At 64.7% G+C, this 13,375-nt stretch overlaps 1 protein-coding gene and 1 long non-coding RNA gene across 5 annotated transcripts in view; one reads left to right on the forward strand and one right to left on the reverse strand.

Annotated features, from left to right (window-relative positions):
• VAV2 (vav guanine nucleotide exchange factor 2) overlaps positions 1-8,772 on the reverse strand; it is a 180,313-nt gene extending 171,541 nt beyond the window's left edge. For 3 of the 4 annotated variants that reach the window (XM_070455884.1, XM_070455881.1, XM_070455874.1), the window contains exon 1: positions 8,077-8,772. In XM_070455884.1, the coding sequence (XP_070311985.1) occupies positions 8,077-8,280 (204 nt within the window). In that variant the 5' untranslated portion in view covers positions 8,281-8,772. The remainder of the gene's footprint in view (positions 1-8,076) is intronic. The other variant, XM_070455888.1, reaches the window with a different exon arrangement.
• Positions 8,773-8,887: 115 nt separating this feature from the next.
• Positions 8,888-12,050, forward strand: LOC139031257 (uncharacterized). Its single transcript, XR_011483730.1, has 2 exons — positions 8,888-9,391; positions 10,077-12,050. It is a non-coding gene; the product is annotated as an uncharacterized lncRNA (long non-coding RNA).
• Positions 12,051-13,375: the final 1,325 nt, after the last annotated feature.

Genomic DNA, 13,375 nt, shown 5'->3' on the forward strand with positions numbered 1-13,375 from the left:
ACCGCCCGCTGCCCGCTGCGCTCGGCCCCTGCCGACGCCGGGCTCAGAGCTTCAGGAGCCTCCGTCCTTGCCTACCCCCAGGAGCGGCTGTCAGACAAGCCTTTTACAGCACAGGAGACTGGGGCTGGGGGGGGCGCTGGGGGGATGCGGCACGGCCCAGCAGAAGGGACCAGGATCTGGACCCACGTCCCGGAGGGGTCAGCGCTGCGCCCGGCCACACCCCGGGGAGGCCGCCCCACTGCCCCATGCTCACGAGGCCCCTGAGGTATGGGAAACGGGCAGGTGGGGGCGGGCTGCCTCGGGTGGCTCCACCAGAATCAGCGGCCTGGGATCCCCGGGGGGTGTCAGAGAGGACGCCGCGCGGCCATCAGGACCCGGCCAGGGGACATGGATGGGGCAGGAGCAGACCCACTAGGATGCCACGCTCTGCCATGCACACAACGCAGCAGCCTCAGCAGCTCACGGCCGGGCCTCGGCCTCAGGCAGACCCCCTGCTTCACTGGCAGACCAGGCGCCCACTCCAGCTCGGAGCTGAGGCAGGCGCAGGAAGAAGCAGTCGGCAACGGGCCCAGCACCTCCTCAGGGAGCCCACCTGGCTTTCCGGGTCCTGTCCCCGGCCTCCCGCCCTCTGTCCTCCTCTCTATCTTCACCCTTCGTGAATCCCTGGCGCTGTCTCCCCTCCAGAAGGTCAGACACGGGAAGGGGTCTCCTCTGCCCAAGGCCTGCAGGCGGATGGTCAGCAGAAGAGACTTGAGTAAGTGACATGGTGAACCTACCCCAGCTGCCGGGGGAAGATGAGGGGCAGACCTGGAAGCTACGCAGACAGAAGATGGAGCCAGGCAGCTGGGCTGGCCCTGGGTTCAGGCACTGCGCATCCCCCGCCTCCTCACCCACGGGGACCGTGCCAAGGCTGTTTAGCTGGCAGAGAGGGAGGAGCCAAGTGAAGGGCACTCTAGAGGCCGAGAGACCTGGGTGGCTCGGCCGGAGGCCTCTGCCCTCATGCAGCTGCGTGTCCCAAGCCACCTGTCAGGCCTGCCTTCACGGGGCACAGCCGCCCAACCCTGTACTTCACAGGGTCTCCCGAGGCCCAGGGGAAGTGCCATGGCTGGGATGCCAAGCAGCAAACTTTCTCGGGACAGGGCATGGCCAGGCAGCAGCCATCTGCCGGGGGCGGGGGTGGGGCAGAGTGGCAACCCCTCACCCCAGCTTCCACCCCCACTGAGCCCCACCCCTGCAGCAAAAACCTCCAGCCTTTAGTTCCTGGAGGCGTCTGGTTTCCCACGGCATCGCAGGTGCCACCTCCTCCATGAAGCCCTCCGTGGCCTCCCTGCCCCCAGGAACCTAAATATCCCTGCCGGCTGAGGACAGCCCAGACCCAAAGTACAGGCATCAGCAAGTGCTGCGCCAGCCAGCCAAGAGCCGCTCAGAAGGAAGCGGCAGAGAGAACGGCTGAGATCCCTTCTGTGAGGCGCCAGCCCCGGTCACCAGCAGGCGAAGGGGCAGGGTGCTGCCCACCAGCCCTGGATCCTCCACTTGGGCCCAGGGTCCTCCATGCCCCCCACACACACCACCTGGGGCAGAAGGGGGGTGCAAACCCCGGGGCCCTGGCATCCCACGGGGGGCCGTACCGCCAAGAGGCCCTACAGCCGTCAGAGGCGAAGGGAGGCCAGGGGGACGGTGGAGGCCCTGCCCCGGGCAGCCACCAGCGAGCCAGGGCCAGTGACCAGCTGTGGGAGCAAGTTGGCCACCGGGCGTGCGGTGGCGGCACAGCGTTCGGAGGCTTACCAGGCCTGGTGGGAGGCAGGCCCACATTCTCCCTCCAAATCCTCCCGATGGCCTGAGGGGCGGCCACAGTCGACCCCGGGCCAAGCAGCGAGACCGAGGCTCGGCCAGCCAGCGACACATCATCACAGGGCTGTCACCGCGGCCGAGCGGCCGAGTGGGGCCCCTCCGCGGCTGTCGCGGGCAGCTCAGCCGGCTGAGGACACAGCAGCCTGAGCCACACGTGCTCCGGGGACGCGGTAAGCTCATCGCCACCGCGCTCAGCGCAGCTTCCGGGCGCCAGGTGAGCCCGAAGGAAGCTTCGTTCCCTGGAGCAGTTCCTGCCTGACCAGCCAGTGCCAAGGGCTCTGGATACAAATGGAGACATAATTGCAAACTGTGATGGGAACGGGGAGGGGAGGATCCCCGGGGAGCTGGACACCTTCGCAGGCTCTGGGAAGAGCTCTGAGCAGGCGAACTGCAGCCTGGCTCTCCCCAGCCTCCGGGCTAAGAAAGGTTTTCACGTTTTTAAATGGCTAGGGGAAAAAAAAAATAATAGTAATTTGTGACACGTGAAAAGTATCTGAAATTCACATCTCCTTCTCCATGAAAACATTTCACAGGCATACAGACCCCCGCTCCTTCACAAATTATCCAGACCACCTTCACCAAATGAGGGCAAGTCCAGTATTTGTGAAGGGACCGTCTGGCCCACGGGGCCTGGAATATTTACTACCCGACAGAAAGCGCCTGCCGACTCTGCTCTGGGAAGACAGGCGCTGGCGGCCGGCTGGGCGCCAGGGCAGAAGCGGGAACCGAGAGGCAGTCAGGAGAGAGGTCCACCTGGGCGTCATCCCAGCAGCCCTGCCCTCTTCCTGGGAAACCTCGGCCACAGGCACAATCCGGACATGGGGACAGACAGCGGGGCCGGATGACACCTGGCTGCCCGCAAGGGGCCAGCCTCAGTCACGTGGAACCTCAGGGCTGGAAATGGCTCCAATGAGGCCCCCAGAGCGCGGTCACCTTATGGCTGCCTGCCCTGGTCAGGCCCCGGGCCCGGGCACGGCTGAGTTCCCGTTTCCCGCACGGACACGCCCCGCTTCCAGGTCCCAGGCCACAGACAGACACCAAGGGTCATCCCTCAGCACAGCCTCCCGCCCGGGACTCAGCAGTCCTCAGCCTGCCCGCCAGCGGTCACCCCAAAGCCAGGGGGCTGTCATCCACACCCACGGCACAAACCAACCACATTCCGCCACCGCCGGCTCGTGCCCACCCACAACCAGGGCAGGGGGTGCCCGCCAGCCTTCCCTGCTGACTCCAGACCGAAACCTCAGCCCCTGCCCTCCAGCCTGCTGGAGGCCCCTGCCCCCCAGACGAGGCCCCTGCCCCCGCCTCTGCGCTCCCCTCCCCCTCACCAGCCCTGGGGTACACACTGGGTGCCCACGGACCCCGCCACCTGGAAACGCTGGCGCTCAGGAAGTCTCGTCGTCATCAGCCCCCTCAGGAGCCTTTCCAGGCACTTGTCCTAATCGCCCTCCTCGCATGAAATTTTAATACCACAGATGTACTGGGTATCTGCTCTTTTCTCTCGGCGCATCTGCACTTTATGCAGGAGAAGAATATGCCTTCTCCACCCCCACAGGTCTGATTTCTGGCCCCTTGGGCGTGGGTTATGCACCGTGTCGTCTTAGAATTAATGTGACACAGTTCTCTTCACTTTTTTTAATACGACCACCAGGAATTTTTTTAAGAGACGGATGTGGCTCACATATTTCTACTTGGCGGCACCGCTACAGACAGAAGACAAATAGAAATGTGGACGCGAGCAGCCCTGTGTGTGCACAAGACGCACACGCACACACACGTCTGGGTTCCCTCGGAGCACATGCACGCACTGCCCAGGTCTGAGCGCTAAGCGGAGGCGACGGCACAGGACAGGTGTGTCTGCAGCCAGACCCCAGCTTCACCCCGGCCGCCGCACTGCGGACCCAGGGCCCCTTATGCCAACGGCTGGTTCCCGAGCTGGGACAACATAGAATACAAGATGACCTCAAGTAGCTTGTGCTAGGAAGGCGACAGAGCTCAAAAAAAACGGTGGGAATGTGTCAAAAAGACGCAGAAGCAGCTTGAAGCAGTGGCCCCTGGTCCAACCTGAGACCATCTGAGCATCAAATGGCAGCCTCGCCACTGTTTGCTGGGTTCGGGAGTCTGCGGAGGGGACCTCCTCTGCAGGAGACCTGCGGGGGTGCAGGGCGCCAACAACCTCTCACGAGTGTCAAGACACGTTCAAAGTTAAAACAAAATCTGACTTGGCAGAAAAGGCTTCCTTGTTTCCACGGGAACGAGCCCTCGTCTCCTTGCTCCCCACCGACCCGGGGGACCCCGAAGCCTTGGGAACCGTGTCCCCTGCCTGCGCTCGGGGACTCTAGGACACTTAAAGGCCACCTCTTCGTCCACAGGCACCTCAACGGCCTGCTGTGTCCTGCTCACCGGAAAACATCTCGGAGCGGGGACCGGGAGCCTGCCGGGCTGCACTTGTTCCTCAAAGGAAGGCTCAGAATGACATGAGCAAAAGGGGGGACGGCTGTCAGAGGCCCAGAGACCCCTCGGGAGGGCTCACATCACACAGGCCTGGGGCGGGAGCGCGGCCACAACCGGAATCTACCCAGCTCCAGGGTTTCGAAGGGTGAGCAGCGAGTGTGTCCTGAGGGACACTTGTTACTGAAGCAAGCCGTGGGGAGCGCAGGGTCAGAGGTTCACACCGGGACACGGGAGGCCAAGGGCCAGGCTCACAGCACTTGTAACAGGACGGGAGGGAATGAAATCAGAGCCGGCTTCCTAGGGGAGGTGGCTGCTAGACTCAGCTCCCACAGGAAGACTCAAGCCAAAAGCAGGGGCAGTCTCCCAGCGTGGGCCCAGCGCAGGCTTGGGGGCGGAGATGGCAGAGGGGTTGGCACGAGGAAGGGTGGAGGTGTGGGTCGGGGGAAGCCCTCTCTGCTGGCCCTGCGGGCTGCCTCCCCAGCCTGTGTCTCCGGGAAGGAGGCTGGGCGGCTGGTCCCCAAAGGTCGAGACTGCAGACTAAACGCAAGGGCTGGCTGCTGGCATCAGCAACCTCAGGACGTCATAACCCAAGCTGCTCGGGACACACACGATCTCGTATTCGGATCAGCAGATTGTGGCCATGCCTAATTAGTTTAATTAAACCCAAGGTGGCTGCCAGGCATTTTGGATTAAAAAAAAAAAAATTTAAAGCACACCCCGCCAGCTCCAGAAGGGCAGGACAAAGGAGCCCCTGGGGGCTGCCCGAGGAGCCGTCCTCGCTCCTGGCTCTGCACACAGGAGATACTCAGTGAGTGCACATGGCTGTGATGCATCTTCAGGGCCAACTCAGCGGAGGTGCACGCAGACGGCAGGGCCACTAAAGTGCCGTGCCCTGAGACGAGGATGCCACTGTCACAGGAGAGGCCAGGGCAGCATTCTGGAATGAGGGGACGTCGGGCAGGCCTCTGGGCTGGCCGGCGCCATGGAGAGGCACGCAGTGGCCACAGGAAGATGGAAAAGGGCCCCGCCCACTGGCCAGCAAAGTAGCCAGACCCCACAGGAAACAGGCATGCACACCCCGCCCCACCCATGTTGTGGAAAGAGACACAGACCAGGAACAACCTGAGAAGCAGGCCAGGAGCACCCGTCAGAAAGCCAGGAAGAGCGCAGAGAAAAGGCTTCTGAAATCAGATTTATTTAAACAGTCCCAAAAGGGAGGCCCGACTACATGTTTCAGTTTCACCACCTGCTACCTGTGTGACCTCGGGCAAGTCACTCGACCTCTCTGAGATGCAGGTTTCTGATTTATGAAACAGGGGTGCGGACTTCCCTAGCGGCTTGCTGGTTAAGAACTCGCCCGCCAATGCAGGGACACAGGTTCAATCCCTGGTCGGGGAAGACCCCACTTGCCGCGGAGCAACTAAGCCCGTGCACCTACAGCCCGCGCTCCGAAACAAGAGAAGCCACCACAGGGAGGACAGGATCACATATACACGCGTGCATCACAACAAACAGCTGCTTGCCACGGCTAGAGAAAGTTCACGCGCTGCAACGGAGACCCAACGCGCCAAAAACATCAATAAGAAAGAAACAAGGGCGGCCTGTGCCTCCCAGGACGGTGCCTCGCCCAGGGCAGGACGGGTAAGAAGGGGCAGCTGCAGTTTTCTTGGGATGCAGTCACCGTGGACCAGGAGGACCGCATCCTCTTCCCTCCTCGTCTCGGGCACAGAAGCACCCCAGACGGCAAAGAACAGCTGCATAGACAGACCCCACGTTCCTCTCCCAAACACTGCACAGCCAGACGTGGTCCACAGGACTATTCTTTAATGGGAATACACAGATGGGGCCCTCCGGCTAACCCAGGTTTACGGAGCACCCAGAACCAACCCCGTGCCAGCCACAGACATACAAAGACCAGTGTGACCAGCTCCACCCTCCATGAGATGACAGGCAGGGGAGACCAGCCCTCAGTCACAAGGGGCCATGCATGCCCACGTCCAGATGAGATGGCTAATGTTCGGTCAGCGCACATCACTAAGGACATTCTCCGCCTTCCTTTGGGGAGCCCTCCCATCAGGGCTGTAAGGCGGCCCCTAGTGCCGGCCCCACTACACAGGTGGGGAAACTGAGGCCCTTAAAGCAGTCGCTGGCAGGAGGCGACAGTGCCCATATCACTAAAAGCACGTGGTCGTGAAGACAGACACACCTTAGCTCCCTTTAGCGCCCCTTCACCCTGGCTGGGGTGGGGGGCTCCAGGGACCCCAGGAAGTCTCTGCATTTCCAGCACTGGGGCTGAGCCAGCCACCTGCCAGAGCCCGTCCTCCCCATCCTGTCCTGGAGAGGGGGCAGCTCCAGGACCCAACCCCGGCTGTGCCCCTCTGCCAACCAGCTGGGGGGTGGGGGGCAGCCCCTGTGTTCACAGCCAGAGGCAGACACTCCAGGCCCAGCTCTGCTCTCAGCAGCTCCTCCTCCCCTCAGTTCCTCCAGCCCTAAAATGGGTAAGTCCTTCCCAGCCCCCGGGGGAGAGGACTGGATCTGTGAGAGCACCCCGCAATCAGGGCGCCCGGCCCCAGGACCTCAGCTCCGAGAGGGCCCGGGTAGGCGCTGGCTTCAGGGAGCTTGGGTCCCTCCCTGGGCCATGCGCCACAGTGGAGCCGGAGGGTGGCCCCCTACCCGTCAGGACTCCTCTTTGTCAGCAGCCGCCCCATCCTCTCGGGGGGCGGGGGGGGGTGCCCCCATCTCCTTGGAAACGCGGTCACAGCCAAAGGGCAGAGGCCACGCAGTGCAGCCTGGAAAAGCTGTGACTCACGCCATCCCTCCTCCCCAGCCCACTTCGGATGTCACACTTGTGAAGGGCCCTTGTCCATCCGGGCTTGCTGAGGGTCACAGAAGAGGGGCTCTGCTGCTGGCCTGCTGCGGGATGGCCCCGCAGAGGTGCTGGGCTGGGGCCGAGGGGCCAGGAGAGCAGGAAGCAGCCTGCCCTCCGCTTAAGTCTTCACCAAGTTCCTTAGAAACCAGAGAGGCAGCTCCTGCTGGCCAAGCAGACATTTTCCTGCCTGCCTGCCGGGCAGCCACATGCGCCTCCGTCGCGACAAAGGCCATGCTTGAGGGTCCTGGGGAAGCCACGAGGGGCTCCGGGTTCCGACCGAGTTGCATGACCCTGAGGCGCGGCGCTGCCTGCCCCCTCCCCCGGGGGTCAGGAGGAGGCCGGCTGGCGAGGGGGCGGCCCCCACCCACCCACCCGCTCTCTCTGGCGGCTAGGGCTCCAGGCTCCACCAGCCCCTCCTGCCGCGCCCCGCTCCCGATGCCTGTCGGTTCGCCTTCCAGGGCGTCCAGCCACCAGGCGCAAAGCCAAGGGACACTACGCCTGAGGAGGCCACCGGCGCGGCCGGATCTCTGGGGTCCGCAGGGGCCGGAACTCGCTGGGTCCCGACGCCAAGGCCGGGGAGGGAGGGCGGCGGTGGTGAGTGCCCCGCCGGGGCTCGATATGCCCACATTCCCAGGAGGCACGGACCCAGCGGCGGACGCTCCCAGGCAGTGCCCGGAGGCGGCAGAGGTGCGCCCCGGGCTTGGGGGACTTTGGCTAACTTCGTGCCTCCGGGGATCGCCCCTCGAAGCAGCCGGCTCCGAGGCCCGGGGCGCGTCTCCTCTCGGCTCCCCGTCCAGCCGTCCGCCGACGTCCCCAAGGCTACCGCTCGGATCCGGGCCCCGGGGCCGCCCAGCGGCGCGAACAGCCACAAACCGGGGCCCCTCCGGGCGCGCCCGGACCCTCACCTGGGACATCTGCGGCCGGAAGTTGACGTCCTTGAGGTCGATAGAGCCGGGGGAGAGGTTGTGCAGCAGCTGGCACAACAGGACGCCGTCGCGCAGCGCCTGGGCCAGGTCGAAGACCACGGCCGAGGGCCAGACGACGCGGTGGTTGGGCGGCAGGACCCTGCAGTCGATGAGCCAGCGGCCGCATTGCCGCCACTGCTCCATGGCGCCCGCGCCCGCCGGGCCGGCCAGCTCAGGGCCGCGCTCCGGCCAAAGTGCGGCGGCCGCGGGGCATCCCGCCCGCCCGCGCGGGGCTCGGCGGCCGGGGCGGGGCTTCGCGCGGGCGGCCCCCGGCCCCCGCCGCGCCGCCGCGCGTCCCCTCCTCCTCCTCCGCCTCCTCGGCTCCTCGCCCACGTGCGGTCGCGGGGCGGGCGCCGGGCAGCCGGCCGGGTCCCCCTTCACACACACAAGTCCCTCCAGGCCCCGGGCCGGGCTCCGCGCAGCCGACCGCCGCAGCGCCCCTCGATCCGCGCCGCCCGGCGCCGCATTCTTCGCTCGGGGCGCCCCGCGGCCGCCGCAGCTTCTGCCCCGCCCGAGACAAAGGCCCGGAGGGTCGCTCGCTCGGCGCGTCCGGGGCCTGGGCCGCCCTCGCCGCCGCCGCTTTGTTCGCCCCGCCTTCGGGTTCAGCGCGCGGTGCCCGGCGATCCTACTCTGCAGCTCCGCGGCTCCGGGGTGCAGGGGGCGCGGGGGCGCGGCCCGGGGCGGGGTAGGGGCGGGGCCGGCGCGCGCGCCTGGCGCCGCCCCCTCGTCCCCCCACTTCCTGCCCCGCGGCAGCTCTCCGAAGTAGCGCAGGGCGGGGGCAGCGGCGCGGCCGCGGCCCCGGGCCCGCGGACTTTCTCCGAGAGGCACCAGGACTTTGGGGAACCTCTGCGCCCCGGGCGCGCGACCTCGCCTGTGGAGTGACGGCCGGTCGTGGTCTCTGCGCCCCTCTTGCGTTTCAGGAGGAGTTCGGGAGGTGGCCCTCCTCGTGTTGGGGGCCTCTGCGTGGTCCTTCGGGCAGGACAGACCCTGGAGGGGGCACAGACTCGGCGGACTCGTCCGAAGCCCTCTCGGTCCACGAAGGGACCCCCGGAGGAGAACTCGAGGCGGGAGGCACACGGGCGGGAGGCCCGCCCAGAGCCCCTCCCTGTCCTGAGCCCTGGGCAAGGACCCGCAGGAAAGCCCCCGGTCGCGCACAAAGGCCGGGATTCCCCTGTTCTGTGACCCGAAGGCTTGCCGCTGGCAGCTGCCCAGAGGGCGAACCCTGGCGTCGGAGATGGGATATGTGACATAGCAGGTGGGACAGAGGGAAGGGGACGCGACCAGACCCGGCCCTGGGTGGCTCCGCCTCCACGCGGGGTCCCCTGACCCTGCTTTGAACTCCTTCCTGGGCCACGCCCTATGGGGGGGAGTGCGTGGGCTGTGTTCCCGGCAGCTGGCCTCCTGCGAAGGTGGCCGGACTTCTAGGAGGAAAGGAGCCAGTCTGGCAGTGAAATGCTGGGGATCCTGGCTCAGCTGTCAGGAGACCCCGGTTCTCAGCTGGGTGAACCTGAACAAGTGTGATCCCCTCGCTAAGACTTGGGGTGAGGGTGGGGGTGACCAATCTCTGAGCCCCACACACTCGGGTTGAGCCCTGGGGCAGCACCCGGCAGCTTCCCTCGTGACCCAGATTGCCTCTTTTTTTTGGCATTCCTGGGGCAGGAGCCAGCACAGGGCAAGAGTCCGCTGCTGGCCCAGCGAGGGTCCCCCGAGACCCCCTGCCACCACCACCCCCACTCTGGGCACTGGTCTCTGCAGAGAGTCAGGCTGGCCCCTTCCCAAACCCCTTCCTGAGGAGGAAGAACAGGGACCCTGGCCAGGTTCTGGCCCCTGGACAGAAGTGAGGGAGGGGCTGGCCTCCCGGGACACACCCCAGACCCCACCCCAGACCCTGGCGGGAGTAACATCAGGCCAAGTTGCTGTCCGGGCGTCCTTCCTTCCAGGAGGAAGCGGGTGTGGCAGCTTCATGAACCTGGACAGGAAGGAGCCGGCTTGAGACGGGTGGGATCCAGCCTGCCTTGCCCAAGACAAAAGGTTGCCCCTCGCAGCAGGCAGATTCCTCCGGCATCGCCCTGAGAAATCACCAAGTGGGGGCACCTCCAGCCGCCCCTCATCTGAGACACTGCGGGGCCCCCTCCCCGGGCAGGACCCCCCATAGGGCGGACAGCCCCTCCCTGCGGGAATCGCTGGTGAGGAGGGGACAGGAGTAGTTATCCGGGAGCTGTGCACAGTGCTGGGGGCGGAATGGGGTGCTCCTTGGGGTTCTCATGACTCCCCGTCTTCCTGCCTGGACAGGGAACCAGCCCAGAGGAGGAGCCCCAGCTGGGGACAGGGGCAGCCCCGCGCCGGCCAACTGCACGGGCGAGCGTCTGCCGCCCCCTGGTGGGAGCGGCGGGCACTGCGGCCACCTGGCTGCCCCGTGGCCAGGCGCTGCGCAGCGCCCACAGGGTCAGGCTTAGCCCGGAGGGGAGCCAAGGCAGGGGACCTGGGCCTGCCCACTGTGTGTTACTGAGCCAACGCCTGCGCCTTCCTGACTCGCAGTGACCTAAAGAGAGCGCGGGGGACACTGGCCCGCCCCGTGGGCCTCCCAGGGTGTGGAGGAGGCTCTGAAGGAGGGGGCTGGGTGGGAACGAATGAATGAACGGAGCTTGCCGGAACTCTTCCAATCCTCGGTGCGTCGTCAGCGCGGCTGGGCTGTTTCGAGTCAGAGGACGGCTCAAGAAGAGGGGACACCGCTCCGGAACGTCCCGCCGGCATCCACCCCTGCTCACACTCAGCTGCTTGCCGAGACGACCTGTGGCACAACCCAGGGGGCACCATCCCATCGTCCATGCAGACGGCGCCCGGGGAGGAGCCCACAACCTGCCGGTGGATGGTGTCCTGGGAGGACACTCGGGGCTTCCCAGGTGGCTCACATGGTAAAGAATCCGCCTGCAATGCAGGAGACCTAGGTTCGATCCCTGGGCTGGGAGGGGTCCCCTGGAGGAGGGCATGGCGACCCACTCCAGTATTCTTGCCTGGAGAATCCCTGTGGACAGAGGAGCCTGGCAGGCTCCAGCCCGTGGGGTCACACAGAGTCGGACACCACCGCGTGAGTAAGCGCACATGGCCCCCCGTGACGGCACTGTTCCTCAGCAAGAGAGGCCTGTGCTGAGTGCTGGACAGTCCCCAGGAGAGGCAGGAAGCTGGGAGTCCCAGCCCAGTGGCACAGGTGAGGCCCACAGGGCAGAGAGTCAAAGTAGGGACAGAGGGTCACAGGCCCCCACTCTGGGCCGCTCGGCCTCCACCTGCAGCGCCCTGGCCCCCTCCGGTCTGTCCTCAGCAGTCAGCAGACCCAGTCAAGGCTCGTGAGGCCTTGTCACGCTCCTGCCCAGACGGGGGGGCCCTCGGAGGCTCCTCCTCACCAGAGAGAAAATCAGATGTCTTCCCAGGCAGGTCCCGCGTGGCGTGGCTGCTCCTCAGATGACCTCGCTTCCTGCAGCTCCGCAGCCACACCCAGCGGGGCCCACCCCAGGGCCTTTGCACCTGCCGTCCCCGTGCCTGGGACTCTTGCCCCGATGGCCACGAGCGTGGCTCGCACCCTCTCTGCTCCGCACTTTTCTGTTGCTCTGTCTCATCCCCTCAGATCGTCAGCTCTGTGGTCACGGGGGCCACCTCTGGCCTGTCCCCAGTTCCCTCCCAGCACTGCAAACTGGACTCAGCCCGTGGTAGGTGGTCGAACAAATTGTTAAATGGAACACCATGTAGGGAATTCCCTGGCAATCCAGGGGTTACAACTCCAAGCTTTCACTGCTGAGGGCAGGAGTTCATTCCCCGGTCAGAGAACTAAGATCCTGCAAGCCGCAGAGCTGAAAAAAAAAAAAAAATTAAACACCAAATAAATAAACCAACAGCTCAACAAAGCACTGCAACTAAAATTTTAAAATCCAATATCTTCTTTCATAGAAGTCTTAAGTGGGTAAAACGGGTTCAAAGGTTTAAAAACTAGCCTGTATAATCTATTGATCCACAGTGTATCTCGCGTCTTTCTGTGAGTCTGAAACATTACACTCCAGGAGATTAGCACTAACTTTGCATATCATTCTAACTATTGGCGACTGGAATAGCCACTCCCATTTCTTGAGCTCTATGTGGCTGGCCCGAGGGCTTTGTCTGCGTCACCTGGCCTCAGCTAAGCCTCACAGTGAGCGTAGTCATTATTGTCCTGAGTGATTAAATGCAGAAACCCAGCACACTGGCAGCTGCCCGGCGTCACCCCGCGAGGCGCCAGGGAGCCGGGTCCACACGCCAGGCCGCCCCAGCACCTGCTCCTGAACCCCAAAGTGGCGAAGGGTCTCCACACCTGGAACCAAAAGCTGGTGGTTGACATGCTGGTTTGGATAGATCAGAGAGCCGGAAGACAGGAAAAGGCTGCGTGTCTAAAACACGTAGATCCTGACTCAGCATGGAACGCAACAACCTCAAAAGGCTGGCACACACACACATACGCTCACACACGCACACACTCACATGCACACGCATGCACATGCTTGCACGCACAGAGCCACTGCAGAAACGGGCGCAAGCACGGTCAGGGGCAGCAGGGCTGGCGGAGGGTGGCTGCCACGGACACAGCCTGTGTCTGAGCGGAAGGAGGGCAGGGTATGGAAGGGCCGCCACCAGCCCTGAGCTCCTGAAACCCAGTGGCTGCGGGGTCCAGGCGACCCCAGAGAGGACGCCCTGCTTCTGCCTCACGTGGAATGACTGCCCAGCTCCAGACTGTTGTCAATCTGCTGTCAGGGGACGGCCCGCAGCTCGAGGGCCGGCCCGAGGTCAGGCCCTGGGCAGCGGCGGGGTCAGAGCCCTGGTCTGGACAGAGTCTGGCCTGCAATGCCTTCAGCGGGGCCTTGGCGTCTGCTTCCCCTTGATGGCCTGACAGCTCCGGGGAAGCAACACCAGGTGTGTGTGTGTGTGTGTGTGTGTGTGTGTGTGTGTGTGTGCCTGCCGGGGCGAGCCCACAGCAGCCCCACGAGGCCTCCTGAGTTCCCACGGAGCCCCCTGATCAGTAGGAGAGCTCATTGCTGGGGCAGCACTGGGATTTTGCTCTAAATGGGGACCTCGGGGTCTCTCCATGTGTTGGGTGTGGTGCAGGCCGAGTGGAAGGGCTGGGGAGCTTTCTCTGCCCACGCAAGCAGCCCAGACCCTTCCCTGCCACACAGGCATCCTCTGAGAGCCAGGGGGTTCCTCAGCCCAGGTTCCCCCA

The sequence above is a fragment of the Odocoileus virginianus genome, chromosome 2 (assembly GCF_023699985.2).
Source record: "Odocoileus virginianus isolate 20LAN1187 ecotype Illinois chromosome 2, Ovbor_1.2, whole genome shotgun sequence".
NCBI lineage: Eukaryota > Metazoa > Chordata > Mammalia > Artiodactyla > Cervidae > Odocoileus > Odocoileus virginianus.